The 17927-nt window shown below is 35.7% G+C and overlaps 1 protein-coding gene across 2 annotated transcripts; it reads right to left on the bottom strand.

Moving 5' to 3' along the window:
• Nucleotides 1–895: 895 nt before the first annotated feature.
• On the bottom strand, nt 896–16334 carry LOC114475073 (transmembrane protease serine 4-like). Of its 2 annotated transcripts, none has more exons than XM_028465782.1 (9): nt 16247–16334; nt 5231–5288; nt 4998–5141; nt 3998–4150; nt 3783–3909; nt 3564–3683; nt 2363–2406; nt 1206–1368; nt 896–1109 (listed from the first exon to the last, which is right to left on the bottom strand). In XM_028465782.1, the coding sequence occupies exons 3-9, from the start codon at nt 5107–5109 to the stop codon at nt 911–913; spliced, it is 918 nt and encodes a 305-aa protein (XP_028321583.1). In that variant the 5' UTR covers nt 5110–5141; nt 5231–5288; nt 16247–16334; the 3' UTR covers nt 896–910. The 2 variants fall into 2 exon arrangements, with proteins under 2 accessions (XP_028321583.1, XP_028321582.1); XM_028465781.1 differs by lacking the exon at nt 16247–16334 and adding an exon at nt 13095–13493.
• Nucleotides 16335–17927: the final 1593 nt, after the last annotated feature.

Here is a 17927-nt window from a genome sequence, read left to right as displayed (position 1 = left end):
GTTATTCTCGACTGGCTTCATCCAATCTTTGAATTTGGGCATCTTGAGCTAGGAATCAAAAAACTTGCACTTTCCCATTTTTGTTTCTTCTCGTCTGTTTTTGGCCGGAACATTCATTGTCACGTGACGTCGCAAATGTACACGCGTTGCCCCGAGGTGATCTAGCCCAGAGTATGCAACCGGATCAAAGGTTGAATACCAATAAAATTTAATACCTCATGAAATCGCGATTAAGACTTTTCTAATACTTTTTAAGGGCCTTAATTTTCCCCAAATCCCTGTTAACTGCATGTTAAATGTTATTGTTCACACTGGATGTTATATCCCGTTTACATGCCTTTGGACAGCGGATAAAATGTAGCTATTGTGCTAACTCCAGCATATTTATGTTGATGCTGTTTGCTGACACATTGATATGTAATGTCCCAATCCAAATAAATAAATAAATGAAATGAAATGTTCTGAAATGAGAAAACAGAGGAAACCCACTTCTAGTTAGTGTAAAACATAAGTTCTTAACAATACTGTACATTGATTTTAAAAGGGATTTATTCATTTATTTATAATTTTTCAATAATACCTACTAACATATATTCTATTTTTGGTTAAATTGCACTTTTTGATGTTTTTTTTAATAACTTCTGGTAACCACTGTTACTTTGTTTTGTAATGGCTGTAAATGTTTGAGTGGCATAACAATCACATAAAAGTGAACTTAAAGCCCTAAATAATGTTACGTTTTTTAAGAAGAAGGGGTGGTTTTTAAAACAATACTACTTCCAGCTGCTTTTTGAAAATGAAAGAAACATTTTTGTGTGTTCTCGTCCTATGTATTTTGTTAAAATGTCATATTAAATGTATTTGAATATTTTTTGCATGTTTAAAAAATACATGAAAATGAGTCAAACGATCAAGTACAATGACTGTGGGTGAGTCTCGAACCTCCAACTGTGATTGGACTGCTGAGTCTCATCATGGCTATGTCGTAGTCATTTTTGGCAGCGTCGTAGTTTCCATTCAGTATAACCCTGTCCACATAGGAACCTCCAACCGCGCTCATGTGGGTCTTCCCTGACACGACTCTCCACCTGCTCAACTCTTTCTTACTGCTGCAGGACCCAGAAAAGGAGATGAAGAAAAAGTGAGATGTGTTAAATGTGAGTAGATTTTTTTTAATGAGGTAGAGACGTGACCAGTATAGTTACCCAACAAAGCAGTGAGCTGCAGTAACCACCCAGTTTGGGGACACCAGTGATCCTCCACATGTGTGCTGACCACCTTGCTGCAGGCTGACCTGCCATGGCCAGTCCTCGATGAGAGCGTCTGTACCTCCGACTATGCGGTCCTGGGAACCCACTCGTCCACAGTCTGAAAAACAAAGCTAGATAGAATTACATCCACTGAGATGACTAAAAACCTTTAGAGCAGTGGTTCTCAACTGGTCCTACCCTGGGACCCACATTTAGCCACGGCCATTAAATCTCGAACCCACTTTTTTTAGAATAATTTTCAAAAAAAAGCTGTTGAAAACACACATATAAATCTTTTTTAAAACATAAATCTATATATTTTCCTGTGCAACGTGCCTGTCAAAAAAAAAAAGTTTATTTTAAAATAAAAGTCCATCATGAGAGACACTAAGTATTTATTTATTTATACTAGTCTGGAATCCTATTCTGTTCTTCCTTCTGTCCACTAACCCCAACCAGTCGAAGCTGATGGCTGCCACCTCTGAACCTGGTTCTGCTGGAGATTTCTTCCTATAAAAAATTGGGGAGTTTTTTCTTCCCACTGTCACTAAATGCTTGTTCATGTAGATCTTGTTGGGTTCTTTCTTTCTTACATTTTGTTTTTTGTTAAGCGCTTTGAGATTACTTTCTTGTAATTTGCGCTATATAGATAAAGTTGAAATGAACTGAATTGAATTTTTAACCAGCTGTCTATGACCCACCCAATACAGGTCCACGACCCATTTTTGGGTCACAACCCACCAGTTGAGAATCGTTGCTTTAGAGGCTCGGTTTCTTTCCATTTCAACTGGTTTATCAACATTTTGTAACCTTTTTTTTTTTTTTTTATTTCATTTTCTACACATTTATCCGGCCTAGCATCTTTATCAAACAATGAATTTACTCTAAAAACATTGTCTCATATTTTTTTTGTTGTGTTAAGGCACATACACTGGCACATGATCCCCGTTGCGTAGTGCAGACATGTATGAACCTGTGAGAAAATAACTCCCTAAACAAACACGTCATCAGTCTGCTCCAGCCCAAAGCTCATGGAGGCTGCCTTTGTAAAAACACAACCCTGTGTAGGTGACAGCGGTTGGCTGTTGTCAGACAGAAAAACATATGCTAACCTGAGCAGGACAGAGACACCACTGATCCATCTTTGCATACTTTTCTGTAGGGGGAGAATAAAATAGTTATAAAACACATTGATAAACACGTATGAGTCACACAAACAGATCAGTTGACTGAAACTCCTTTCAGCTAGTCTCTGTTTCAGTTCTGCTTTCCGTCAATGAAACTCCTTTTAGTTTTGTTTACTACAAAAAGAGACAAAAATCTAAATTGCTGAGGTTTACAGGTCAGTTTATGTATTCATATTTAAAAGGAAATCACAAAACCCTCGTGAGAAAGAAGTATTTCACAGCAAACATAATACAAAACTAAATAGAGTATAGAGTATGGTACTTGTCCCCCTTCATGGTGGCAAGTGGCTCTCTAACATACGTATATACAGCACACAGACAGTCAAAGGTTTAAACACACTTTCCCATTGAAATTCCATATAAGAAGGTTTGTCCAAATGTAAATATGTGTACTCATTTATTTTGCGTGATTTCAAAAACAACAAAGCAAACAGAAAAACAAATGAATTTAACTGTTTAAAGTCCAGCTGATCAGAATAATTAGGGAAAAAAAATACCTAAAAGAATATTTAAATTGTGACAATAGTAAATGTTTAGGTACAAATTTAAAGTTGGTTGAAGCTGAAGTCAGCATCCAATGTGAACATTTTGAAATCCAAGATAAAAGATCTCTTTTTCTCTACAGAGTATGACTGAGAGGGATATTTTTAATCATATAATTGTTCATTTAAAGTTTTTACTGCTGATTTTAAATGTTTTTATTGAATTTTAAACTGTCAAATTTTTCTGTTGCTTTTTTTAAATCATGTAAACCACATTGACTTGCCTTGTTTATGAAATGCACTCTACAATAGATAAATACATTTGCCTTGTCTTGCCTTGGAATTAAAGAATAATTGTATTGAATTTGGATAAACATATACTGTACATTCAACCATATGCAAGAGACAGTGATTCAACACTTTATTTCCGTACTTGCAAATGGATCTAAGAGTTCCTATTTCTACAGCTTTTTAATTCTATTTTACATTTAATGATGAGAAAACCTTCCAGAGGACACAATCCTAACTTTGTAAATGATGGGACGCCATTTTGTTTCATCTTCCTCTACAATTTCCTCTTTAGAATCATTTATAAACTAAAATAAAAATGATTTAGTCATGAAGTGTGAGGTTGCCATGCTCACCGATCTATTGTAGCCTTGTTTAATGGTGTGCTCGTAGTCCTGGGTCTCACTGCTGTGAACGGTCCACTTTTCAGCAAAGTGGTTAAAGTGCTAACGTGGACTTTAGAGCTGCTAGGTTTACTGTCAAAAGCAGAGAAAAGTCAAACATCAAATAAGCAAAAAAACAAAAAAAAAAGGTAATAATGAGCAGATTTATCTCCAACTTGGATGTAAACGTACAATGTGTATCCCAGTTGTTTACATGCAGTCTGTGTGTGTTGGGCGGTCCAGTCGTCACTACAAACACTCCTCCAACCGGCGTTTTGATCGTACACTTGAAGAACAAGCTTATCTGATGTCAGCCGAACTGTAAGGGAAGGATTCCGCTTTCAGGCTTTGTTTTGTGCTCATGACAAAAGCAAAATAGAATCAAGTTTTTTTTTTTTTGCTTTTACCTGGAAAAGTCGCATTTTCCACAAAACTTGACACACATGTAATCTCATCCTCTCCCCCAGCGCAGTCATCCTTCCCGTCACACGTTTGATCGAGCGGGATAAACTTCACAGAGCGTTTACAAAAGAAGTATTTGCTGTCGATCAGCTTCTTAACTGGAAGGAAAAGAATCATACACTAAGGATTAAGGCCATGACAGGTAAACATCACAAGTTGATGGATATATGAAGAGTGGGCCGGTACTATGAAGCTGAAGATTTCCTCTTAATTGGTGTGTGCTGTCCTATGATAGTGGCTAACTTCTTACGGGGCTAAATCACCATGGTAACTCAGGCTGAACACCTAACCTGGTCGGGACAAGGTTTTGTTCTGGCTAGGTTCTGAGCGAGTACTGAAGCCCCACCTCCTGACCAATCAGCTCTATTAGAAAACGACCTGCCCAGTAAAACGTGCATCGTTCTGTGAACACGTCGCTGTGTGGATCTGATGTGACGCTGACAGAGAGAATAAATTTACCGATGACATTCTACAGGAAACATATAGATTTATATCTGATGGACTGACCTACATTAGCCAGATGATAAAGCCTGCGTGCGTCAGGCGCTTTCAGACTTAACTTAGCATTAACACTCATCAATCCGTGCATTCATTCCTTGCTGTTTTTTTTTTTAACTTTGGTTTCAATAATTGATTTTAATTCTTCATATTTTTAAAGAATTACTCCTCAGTTGAGACTTAAATTGCTCTATAGTTTATCCCTGATTGTGATTGGTCTGACGCTGTATTCTCCGCCCCTGTCACAAGAGCGCGCACGTAGGCAGACTGAAATCACCTGGCTTAACGTAGCGAGTTAATTTCGTGCTTCGTAGGCCAGCTTCTCTCTGACAGAGAATGTTTGGTTAGGCGAAGCCCGCTAACAGAGATAAATCCAGGATATATCTATCAGGCTTTGTAGTACAGGCCCGTGATAGCTAAGAGCTTTGGACAGGATTTGTGACTCACTGAAGTATCCTGCGGTGGCCAGTATACCCAGAAAGACCAGAACTGTTAGCAAACTTAACAACACTTTCTTCCTCTTTGAGGCTTTGTCCTTTTCAGTCCTTGAAGCCGTCATGGGCCTTCTGTGACGACCTGGTCGTGGAACCGCTGCAGTAAAAAACACGAGCGGGACAAATAGAGGGAAATTAAAATAGTAAGAAAGACAAACATTAAAAACACCCCTGAGAATAACTTACGCGTCTGTCTGGCTGGATTTAATGGCGTAGAGCTTTCCTCTGGCAGCTGAACTGCTGTCTGTGGGTAGAGAACAAGAACAACAGATGTTTAAAGCCCATAATGCAATGCAGCATTATTCCAAGAACAATTCAGCTTTTAATTGCGTCATAGGGGTAAAAACAGCATCTCTCCATCCTATAACCAACAAAGCAATGTTTGAAACAGGTGTACAGTACAGTGCATTTTAAGGGGAGGAGTCAAACATTTGCCAACTGTTAACACACGGGACACAGTGTGCTACTATTAAATGTCACATTACACCAATGTGCGTCTCCATCTGCTGCAGGCGGTTTCCATTATGAGGTGAATGTGCTAAACTAATGAAGTCTGGGACAATGGATATGGTTAAGTATACTGGGATGAGTGGTGTGACTGGAACTGTTGGGACCCTGTAAGGCTTCTATTGAAACTGATACATGAGAGACAGCATGCAAATGGGTGATCTTCAACCCCCACAAGCAAGGTCATAACAATGCAATCCAGTCGAGTACAGTGAGGAACAAGTGCACCAGATTTGAAAAGCTGTAAATTTAGTTTATAGTTTGGATTTATACAGTGTTTTTCATACCAGGCAATGTGGGTATAGAGCATTTCCCAAGGACACAACTGCAATGACTAGGATGGAGTGGGATTCAAACTCACTCTAGGAGTCTGCAGGTCTGAACACTAGTGACTACTCTATTAGAGTTCTAACACAAAGACAATTTCATGCACAAATACACATATTCAACATGTAAATGGCCCGAACATATATGTTTTTGGACAGTGGGAGGAAACACCCAGAGCACATCATGCATGCAAGTGCAGACTCACAGTGGGGCGGCAGTTACTCCAGTGCAGTGGTTCCCAACCTTTTTGGGGTCGTGACTCCAATTTGATATCATAAATGTCCGGCGACCCCAGAGACATTTTTTTTCTAAATTTAGTTTTTGATCATGTTTATTAAAGTGTGTTACAAATACAGAGTAGCCAGGATTAGCACACAAAGTGACAAGTGTGCCACCTCAGATATTTTTTTACTGCATTTTATTTTAAATAGATTCATATTTGAGAATGCTTAAGTATATGATAATTATTTGAAATACATATATTTATGTATTTTTTTTTATTATGTTTTTTTTTTTTTTTTTTTTTTAACCAATTACTAGACATTTCAGGTGACCCCACATGGGGGTCCTGACCCCTAGGTTGAAAAACACACCTCTAGTGGTATCTGTCAATGTGTCCTTTTAGCCAAGACTCTTCTACCACATTGCCTAGTATGAACGTGTGTGTGTGTGTGTGTAAATGTTGGTCGCTTCTGTTAGTCTGCCCCATGGCAGCTGTGGCTACAATAGTAGCTTTCCACCACCGAGTGTGGAGTGAAAGAATAATGCAATGCAAAGTGCTTTGAGTGTCTATGCAATCATCATTATATATTATTTATATATTCAATATAGCATTTTTACCTTCACTTTATAACAACCTCCAGCAGGATAAATACTGTATAAAAAAAGGGTTTACTTACTTAAAACGTTGAAAGATTTTTGTTTAACAAAACAAAACCTAGAGCCCCAGCCTGTTTCTATGTCAACTGAATAACTCAAAATTACGTTATATTTGTATGTTAATGAAAAAGTAGCTTGTCACATGATGTTCAGATAGAAATGCAAATATGTGAATAAAACATTTCTTTGACTAGTTTGAGTAGTATATATATATATACAGGAAAAAGGTCTCTTCAGTCAGTTTTAAATCTGTAACAGCAGAAAAGAAAAAAAATGAACAAAAGACAAAAAAAAAAAAAATAATGAACAATTTATCGGAGACATTTAAAAAAGGAAATACATCTAAAAAGCATTTTTTTTTGTATTTCAAACATTTGAATGAACTGTGCTTATTGTAAAATTCAAATACCACTTACCCGTGGTAAGTTTCTAGGAGGCATGTAAACTGAAATAAACTCCATATAGTATGTGTGAGCACTAAAAAAAAACGAGAGGAAGCTGTAAACCTCGTAAAGCAAAAAAAAAAAAACCTCGTAAAAGCACCATGTAATGTGTCAAAAGCAGGAAACCGAAGTACCACCACGTGTCCGACTGTTTACATCATTTCTACTGCCCAAACTAACTTCCTTTGTATTTTCAGATTAAAAGCTCACATTCAGAAACAAACCCCCACAAATCCAAGTTTAGAATACGGCAGAAATTATATATTATATATATATAGATATATATATATATATATATATATATTATTAATATATATATATATATTATATATAGATATTTTTTTTTTTTTTTTTTTTTTAATTACAATCGTAAGCATGTTATTTCATTTTATTAGTTAATTTTGTTTAAACCAAAAGAGTTACTTCAATCAAAAAATAATAATTAAATCTAAAAACACATTCACTTTAATCAAAAAACTAATTTTCAATGAAAGAGAAAAAGTAAAATACGCGGAAGTTTGCGTATTTTACTTACCCCAGTAAGTTCATTCGAAAAAAATTAATTCTTAATATAATGTACATAATATACAAATATTTTAAGTGCCAAAAACACAGTGACTAGGAAGTGATAAAAACGGCGATACAAAATTCAAAGGTTCACAAAATAAAAATTACGTAAAAAAGTTTTAGCAGTCGTTGACATTTGACTCTCCTGCTTCCCGTAGCAGCGCAATGCTTCGTTTACAACATGGCGGACACCGCGGATGCTCGTAGACTCAAAAGTCTGTTGTTTGTAGTGTTGCACCGAGAGAAAACAAGATGACTGAAACAGCGAACGACCTAACACCGCGCTCAGTGCGTGCTTGTCTGGATACAAAGCGGTGGATTGAGCGGCTGTTGTGCTAATCTACTCGCCCGCCTTCCCCGCAACAAAACCGGCATCCACCGGCCACTGGAGGACGTCGAATAGACATTCAGCGGAGGTGGAGTTAAGTTTTAGAGACTTTTAATGCCATAATCTATGTTTTTGGACTTTTAAATGCTTTATTTATAAATTTATATCACACTCGCTCATCCAGTCATAAAGATATACCCACACCTCTATTTAGAAGTCCTATAAATTCTATAGGTGGGTCATGAAATCAAGTCTGGCCTTCGAGGACCAATGTTTTAAATGCTTTTAATCCTTTTATACTTATCCTACCTGTGTCTAACTTAGTGAATTACAACTGCCAGCAAGTGTGTCTCCCATATTACAGCACATCATGTATCGAGGTTTGTATCATATATTATGTAGGATATCGCAAGTAATGTGCTTAATTTTTCTTTTTTCTTTTTTTCAATTGTTTTTATTAAAGGTTTTGAACATTTTAACTGAAAACACAAACAAGCAATATTATTATTAATATTAAAAATAATAAATCAAATAAAAATATATATATATAAATTAAATTTAAAAAAAAAAAAAAAGATGTAATTAATTTGACCAACTTTACGTTACAGGATGTTGATGCTGAACATTTGAAGCTGCATTTTGGATTCATTTTGGCAGGTCCATAATACAGCTTTCAGAACTTATGTTACAGAAATGAGAAATTATAAAAACAGGTAGATTGGTACATTTGTTTTCATTCGGTATTTGTGAAGCGCAACTCTAGTCGTTCCCTATATAAATGTTTTTTTTTTTGCTGCCCCCCCCGGAACAAGAGTCTCAAACAACAGTTCAAACCTGTTCAAAACAACAAAGATACACAAAATGACAACTAAAACATCCCTTTACAAAAAATACACAAGCTGACTCCAAACACTCATTAAACAGCAATAATACATGTGTGAAACCACAATCAAACAACATACAAAATGACTACCAAAATGCTAATATGACCGCGACGTAAACGACAACACAAAAACACAAAATGACTCCAAAAACACATTAAACAGCAATAATACACAATAGATAATACATTACAGCAAAGTACACCAAACGACAACAAAAATATGAAAATTAGTCAAATACACAAAGAAATATTTATTCAAAAATACACAAAACTACAACAGAAATGCACAAAACTACACCAAAAATACACAAAATAACTCCAGAATCATACTACAATGGCAACAAGAAACAGTAATTAGACCAAAAAAAGCACAAAAATGAGTAAAAAAAAAAAAACTACAAACACATTTATCATGCGCATGTCCCATAGAATTCAACCAGGGAAATTACACTCGCAAATAAACTCCTTTATAACACTACAGAGTACAGAGTATATACACCTCTTTGTACATCCAACCTTCAAACACATACTCATTTGGCCATAATTGACAACTCTACTTAAGCTCCCACTATATGAATACATTCTTCTGACGGGCACTGTACTAGAATATCTAATAGGTAAAAAACTAATATTTAAGACAAATCTATATATCTTGTACAAAAAGTGTCAACTTTTTGTACAAGATATATAGATTTGTCTTAAAGATATATATATATATATATATATATATATTACAGTATATAGTGTAGTTGGCAGATGGTGTAAATATGTACTGTTATTTCCCCCCAAGGTTCGTCATGTAGCCGTATAGCTCAAGTATCACATCAATAAGGCTGCTGATTGGCCAATGAGAGGATTTCAGCACATGGTATATGGTTACTCATTGGATGAGCACTTTCATTTGCCTGCTGTTCTTCCTTTGTGTAATCCAACGGTTTTGCATTGACTGTACTACAGATGTACAGCATGTACAGTGTATTAATTACATATCACTTTGGTTCATTTGTAAAATATCCATTGCAGTATTTACAATGTAATTTGAGAATTCAAAAAGAAAGCATAGTAAGTGAAATATTTTCTCTATTTACCTTTGAAGAATTTAGTCACAATGGGGATTTTAGAAAAGTGCATTTTGCTTTTTTTTTTTTAAGTTGAATTCTGTTGCCATAACACTGAAATACACAGTGTAGGTACAGGCAGAGGAACAAAGAATGCAGCAGAGCAGGTTTTTTCTTCCTTTTTTTGGGGGGGGGGGTGGAAGGCTCACTATCCTGATGTGAATTGGCTTTGAGGCGATAAAGCTCATATGTACTTTTTGTTACACTCTTATATAAGACTCCTTTCATGCCCAACATATAGAACAGAGGCTGAAAATGTCACAGATCCTGCCACTGCTCTTTGCTGTGTCACGTTTTCCAAAGTTTCTTCTTTACGTCAAAGAGAGGAATGTTACACTTCTGTGCACTAAGCCTTACAGCACTTTTAGTGTAACACGATAGAGGGGTTTCAGCACAACCACTGTTGTTCAATATTTACTCTTTACATATGTACTTATGTAATGAGGGATGATGTGGTTTCTGTGTAACATGGCCTTCAATGTTATTAGTTTGTTAAAAAAAAAAAAAGAAAGTTTATACCCCTCGCCCTGAGGGTACTTTTTGAGGTCATCAGGGCCGGGAAAAATATAGCATATTGTTTTTTCCCCACATCTCTTTCTCCACACTTCCCCATTTCTTTTGATTCATTTTTAAATCTGTGCAACACTGCTTCTATATTTGATTCCTTCTGTTTTTTGTTTTGTTTTTTACAATCTTTTTCGAAAGTTCATTTTTATCAAAAAAAAAAAAAAATCCTCTGCTGCTAATGTTTAAATTTAAATCTATTTTGAAACCGAAAACCTGTAATGAATTAGCTGTATAAATATATAGAAATAAATACCTCAGCTTTTTTTTTTTACTTAAATGATTGGTTGTACTTCACAAAAAGGTCAATGAATAAACTTTCCTTATCTGATTAATACATTTCCATGATTTATTGATGTGCAAGTGGCTTTATATGATTTACAAAAATAACATAAGTAAAGAAGGCAACATATAGATGCGCTTTATTTATAGAATCTTATTTACGTTTGGATTACTGTGAAACCCATATATACAGTAGAAACATTAAGATCTGATGCTTTCTATGAACAATCATGATATCACAAAAAAATACTAACAATATTGTGGAGATGAAAACTGTACAATAAAACATTATTATATGTTATTGTGATGTCTTCATCCATTCATTCAGTTTAGACAAAAATCTGCTAAAGTCGAGGTCAGAATGCATTATTAGAAAAACTATAGACTTCAAAGGTTAAACAAAGCAGGCTTTTAAAACCTGGGAAACCTGAAAGATTTTTAATTAAAGTCATGTTGGACAAGCACATTCTTGAATCTACTCTGTCACACCTCCTTATTAAAATCCCTTTCATATTGATACATGTCACGAGCATATTACGGTTTCAAATCTGTAAAAACAGGGGTTTTTTTACGCCGCACACATCTTACTCCTGATACGTTTAACAACCGACTTATGTGAAATCCACTATTGTGGTAAACTGTGTCAGTCTTTTCGTATAGATGCTTTGACACGGTTATCCTTTTGTTGCAACAGGTTACACCCATGCTTCTCTGCTTTGTTGGATTCAGAACAGTGTGCGCTGTGGTACTGAATTTGTTTGAAATCAGTGAAAGAGATCTAGACCAGTAGGGGTGTTGGAAAAAAAAAATGATTCTGCGATGTATTGCGATATTACGTTGCGCGATTCCCCGATCGATTCTAAATGCATCCATATCGACTTTTTTTTTTAATATATATATATTATTATTATTTTTTTAATCTTTATTTTACCAGAAAAGTCTTTTCCACTGCAGGAGACATTGTAACTGCACAAAGAAGTGCACTAAAACCTGGGCATGTTGACCAGCTTGTGTTTTTTCAATAAAATCTAACAAGAAAGTACTAATTTAATGCATTTATTTATTATTATAAGCATATATACCTCAGTTAAGTTGCACTAAAGTCATGTTGAACTAAAGTAAAAGTTGGTTTAAAAGCCACAGGCAGATTGTATGTTATTTTTTATTTTAAGGTGTTGGCACATGACATGTTTAGAGTGTAAAATATGCAAAATAAAATATATATCATACATAATGTTCTTATGAAGGTGTACACATTTACAGATTAGTTGTTTCTTCAGTCATATATATATATATATATATATATATATAAGAAAATCACAATAATCGCCTTATACTTTAATATTGGGATATATCGTGGCCTATGTATCGGGATACAAATTGTATCGCCAGATGCCAGGCAATACACACTCCTAATGACCAATGTCCTCCTCATGGTTTATATCAAAGTGTGCAGTTAAATCCATATGTGAAGACATAATCATTATACATAAAATATAAAGCAATTATAATGATGGTAGTAATAAAAATTTCACACTGTATTTTGTGTTCAATGCTTAAAATACCAAATTTATGTGTTAGACAAAAAAGGACTCGTGATAATTTTAATCACCTTTCTTCTGTACCTGCTTATCCTGATCTGGATTATATATCTATATTCTGTCCAGGGCGGCGCTAGACAAAGACAGATAATTATAAGCACACCTTCAATCCCACAGTCAAATTAAAGTATTGTAAATATTTAGTCAGCTTCACTTTCATGATATTGAATTTCATTGGATTGTTATTGGAAAGCATCCAAAGAAATACCATGAACACAGGTGGAGAACACAAGGACTGTTGTGCAAACTTAAACATCACCAACTGTGATGCTGTTTTATTTACTTCAATCCAATCCTTTTCATTGACACTGCAACTAAACATCTGGAGATCCTGTACCAACATATATGTTTTTCCATTTTTATTAGATAGTTGATAGTTACAAGAACAGAGTCTGACGGAGCAGATGGCACCACATGGACACACACTATATATTCTTATGGAGTACAAAGCTGTGTTGATCTCTGAATAACTCCAGTACAAAATGACTCTTCTAGAAAACAGTACTCACCTTTATTAATAATGTTTACACTGTACTACAAGTTGCACTTACCCACATTGTGTAGTTGCCTTTTCTTGTAAAACCTAGATGCAGCTTACGGCGTACAGTAAACGCTGCCCTCCCTCACATGAGGTGGGAGTCTCCCAAAGACCTGTCCGTCCCCTGTCCTTCTCAACTGCTGTTCCTGCTTCTCTGGTTTAAAATCCCAAACCAGATTCAGTATTTTTCCCTCTCCTTTTGCACTCCCTCCTCCTTTCTTCCACAGTAACTGAATCTGCCTAACGTGCCCCCTCTTAAAACCCTAAGGCTGCAGTAAAAAAGCTCCTGTTTGTGGCTTTGTGTCACCAAAGCACGTAGATTCAATCAGCTGCTCTTAATGACCAAGCCCTGCTGACTAAACAAAAGTATTCAATGTAACCTGAACCCGGAAACCTGCTTCTTCTTTTGCTGACTGTGATTCCTACCTGTGCCTTCCTTCGTTTTTGTATCTCCTCCCACACATCAGTAGGTGGGTGGATGTACGGCTTTGGATACAAACGTGGTGTTACTTTTTGTTATCGCACAAAACTTCACCCTTGCTCAGATCTGTACATCTTCTGCATTGATTTAAAAAAAAGTAAGAAAGATTTTATGAACCGCGAGTTTGAATCACACACTTAGTGATAGGCATAGCATGAAGTCTAAAGTGGTGGTGTGTGCGCGTGTGCGTGTGTTTACTGTTCAGTGTTACACCCTCAGGTCTCGGTGGTCACACCTGTTTTGACAGTCTAATGAGAAGTCAGTTGGTAACACTCAAAGACTATCCGACAAACAATGAGTCACTCAGGGCTACGTCAGGATCAGAGAAGAACCTGATGCCCTACTGCTAATCTAACATTAATAACAATGCTCAGTGATATCTATCATTTCAACTTTTTAAAGGGATCTCTTCCACATTTTAACAAGTTTGGCCTAAAATCTTTAAAATGGCTTATTCAAATATATACAAACCCTTACAATTAGAGCATCATGGAAAAGTTGTTGAAGTTCCATAATTCCATTCAAAAAGTGAAACTTTCATAGATTATAGATTCAGGGCCCACAATTTAAACAATTTCAAGTATTTTTTGTTTATTTTTTTTTACCTAATTTGGGCTTCCAGCTCATAAAACCTACGAAAACAGGATTTCAAAAAATTAGAATACTGTGAAGAAATCACCATTTACTTTTCAGTTTTTGCAGAAAAATAGAGGAGAAGAAGGACTGGACTGTTGGCCAATGGTCCATGGTCCTCTTTTCAGATGAAAGTAAAGTGTGTCTTTCATTCAAGAATCCAGATCCAAAGGTTTGGAGGAAGACTGGTGAGGAACAGAACAGAAGATTGCAGCCCACAGCCCAACTGACTGTGGATATTTCACACACTGGACCTCAAGCAACCTGGGTTCTGTTCCTCACCCGTTTTCGTGGATTTTATGAGCTCGAAGCCCAAATTATGTAAAAATAAACAAATAAATACTTGAATCGTTTAAATTGTGGGCCTTGAATCTATAATCTATGAAAGTTTAACTTTTTGAATGGAAATGTGGAAATTAAACAACTTTTCCATGATATTCAAATTATAACACACCGCGTTATAAGCACCAAATTCATTTTAAAATCCGACTACTTTACATTTTAAGAGCATGTGTTTCTTCATCTTTAAATCACGTGATTGGTGATGTTGCACATCTCCACTGCATGTAAACATTCCATTGTTTTCTATGAAGTGAAGCAGTTCAACCTGATTTTTAGATAACGGACTGTTGAAGACCACACAAACCCTGAGGATAGAAGTCCTTTTGGGTGGGAGTCCTTCCTCCAACAGTTCGTGATTTACTCGCTAACTTCAGTCATCAGAGCACCGGCAGCACACTGTTTATGGCAGAGTAACGATCTCTTAGGAGAGCTCTTCTTCTCTGCTTCATTGTCTGCTATACAAAATCGCACAAGTTGGAATTGTTGTCCCCGCGGTCACGTAATTTCTTCGGTTTTTAATCCTCTTTTAGGAACAAAGAGGTCTACATCTGCAACTTGACTTTTCCTGAATATTTAGAGCAACCAGTTTGGGGAAAAAAAATGACATGTTTACAGGCAGTGGGGCTGTGTGACGTCATCAATCATGTGATTTCAAGATGGCGGAACACAAGCTCTCAAACTGTAATGTAGTCCCATTTTTAAAAGGCAAATAAAACAAGATATTGTGCATAATAATGCCTTTTAGTAGGCATATACAGCGTCTTCTAATAAGTACATTTCAAAGATTTTAGGCCAAACTTGTTAAAGACAGTGGAGTATCCCTTTAAGTGCTAACTTAACCTTTCTAAACCAAAATTCACAACTGAGGCTTTCTAATGCTGAATGAAGTTAGAGAATAATCTTACTTATTCCATGACATATTCATTTCACCTTCTTTATGTTCAGTGAACATAAAAATTAGAAACCAGTTAAAGGCTCCACCCAAAGAATTTAGGTGTTTTTTATTCCACATGCACGGCTGTGCATAACGTCAAGTCAGGTTGAATTTAATTACAAATAATTGATCATCCAGCTGCACTTCAATTATAATATTTATACTATACTATTAATACTATTGCAACAACACATCATCAGTGGGGGTAAATATCAACCTCCTAATAATTATTATAGTTTGATATATCATGACAGGCAGATTTGAAAAGACTGAGCTTTAAAATGCATTGCCTGCCGCTGACCTATAAGCCATTATTATGGGTCATTGACTTCCTGGACGTTAGCGGGTTCACAGGATTACATATTCACAATAAATGCACAACAAATCAAACATTTCCAGTCAAATGAAATTATTTGTTTCCATTCCAGAGCATTGCACCCTTCAACCATTTATACATTCATATCTTGCTCTGATTAAAAACTTAATGACACGAATGATAAACGTTGAAGTCGAACAAGCACGAGAATAGAAAAGCCAAAAACATTTTCCCACAATTAAACATCTCATGATAAAGGCACTGAAAAGCAGAGTTTATTAACTCGACTGCTTTCCGAGGGTCAAAGTTCCTAATAATTGACACGTCTCCTAATATTCTCACGTAAGAGTTTTTATGCTGGAAAAATGCTTCACACAACATACGTCAGTGTCAGCTTTTAACAACGTATTTAATCTATCAATAAATCTTGTCAAAGCATTATCAGTAATCTCTGCTCACCCGTCACTGTGATTCTTCTTACAGAAGCGAATGAACGTTGGACAGCAAACAGGCAGACTGAGAGATCCTGGAGTAGTGAGACCTGAGGATTCACAATTTATGCTTCCTTCTCAACCTTTATTGTTCAGCAGGGCGAGTCTCTTTATCCCACCTCTGTGACCTCCACTGAGAGAACAAACAATCTCTTTCTCTCGCACACACACAAACTCACACAAATATACAACATCACTCCAGACAGACAAAAAGATTTATCTCATACACTTATACAATTAATTCTTAGGTTAAGGTGCTTAAACTGCACTTTGTCCACACAGGTGTGTATTTTGTGAAACCTGATATGACCCCTGTCAATAGTTAACCTTTTTTATGTTCCTGGAACTCAAACAAAGAGGAAGGTGGTCCATCGTCTAATGTTAACTATAACCTCACGCTTCTTGATTTTCATGAGCTAAATTGGAATTTAGGTGTATAAATAACACAAAGCGCTGCCGTTTTTGAAAACAATACGCATATGAAAACCCCACCAAACATCTTCTTTACGAGTAATCGGGATAGCTGTTTATTATCCAAATCATCTCACAGCGTCTTATAGTAGCAGAGTATTAATCAGCGTGACTTATAATATAACAGATTAATGCTTTTTTAACTGCTGTTTTATGTCGGGTATGGTTATAAAAAAGTGTTTCCCGTAAGGGAGAACTTGAGTTGTCTGCCCAGAAGTGTAAAACACACCACCTACTTACTGTATGTAAGACCAGCCAGCTTTTATATAAAAACAACCTGTGATTAATGCCACTCACATCCTTTATTTCAATGTCTTTTTCACTGAGTCATACCAAGAAAACACCTGAAAATAGTTTATTGCCCTGCCTAATCTCACCTGTTAAAATGCTCTCATACGAAACAGACTCAATTATTTTGAAAATACTTAAAATATTGAACCTTTTTCCTTATAATTAAATTTTAGTTTAATGCATTGATTAAAATGTATTCATGCAATTTTTTGTTGTTGTAATTTACCTCCTTGTTTTTATGACCTGAACATTTTCATTGTTACGACAGACATCATGCAACAACACGTTTCAAAAAAGAAGCTGATAATTACTTTAATTAAGAAAAAGTATTTGTGTTTATTTCCTTGAAGTGCTTTTATTCACATGGCTAAAACATAGGTTGAGTTTGTATCTCCTCAAGCTGTGCAAAGGCAGCAAAAAAAAAAGATGAACTAAAAGTTTCTATTTATAAAAAACATGTGAAACTTATTGGACGTGTGCATTGTGTAGTAAAGTTGGTGTGTGGGTAATGATTTCCACTTCATGTCCATGGGGAGGCAGAGATGAGCTAAATAGATACAGTAAGATGTACAGGAATCGGACATATGGAAGCCCAAACACCAGAATACACAAATAAGTGTGTAAATTCTGTATGATCATTAAACCTTTGGTTTCATATATATGAACATGATCATTTTTGCTTTAGGTTTAGATTGAATTTTTTAGTCCATTCATTCCTGACTAATGTAAACAGAAAGAAAATCAGAACTTAGTTTTAGGGTTGAGAAGATAAGCATGTTTACACATTTCATGTCATAAAATTATACTTTTGCAATACAATGAGAGTTTTAATGTAATTTCAAACTGTATTTTGCAATTAGAATGACTTGTTTTTTGTTGATCATTTA

The sequence above is a fragment of the Gouania willdenowi genome, chromosome 13, assembly GCF_900634775.1.
Source record: "Gouania willdenowi chromosome 13, fGouWil2.1, whole genome shotgun sequence".
Classification (NCBI taxonomy): domain Eukaryota; kingdom Metazoa; phylum Chordata; class Actinopteri; order Blenniiformes; family Gobiesocidae; genus Gouania; species Gouania willdenowi.
Note: the sequence above shows the minus strand (reverse complement) of the source record. Positions and strands in the feature narration are given on the sequence as shown.

What these genes read in the sequence shown, in the direction of transcription:
- LOC114475073 (XM_028465781.1), bottom strand. An exon ending in GGAAAATGCGACTTTTCCAG is followed by an intron (nt 3,910 to 3,997) that starts GTAAAAGCAAAA and finishes CTTCCCTTACAG; the next exon opens with TTCGGCTGACATCAGATAAG. An exon ending in GGTGTCTCTGTCCTGCTCAG is followed by an intron (nt 1,369 to 2,362) that starts GTTAGCATATGT and finishes TTTGTTTTTCAG; the next exon opens with ACTGTGGACGAGTGGGTTCC.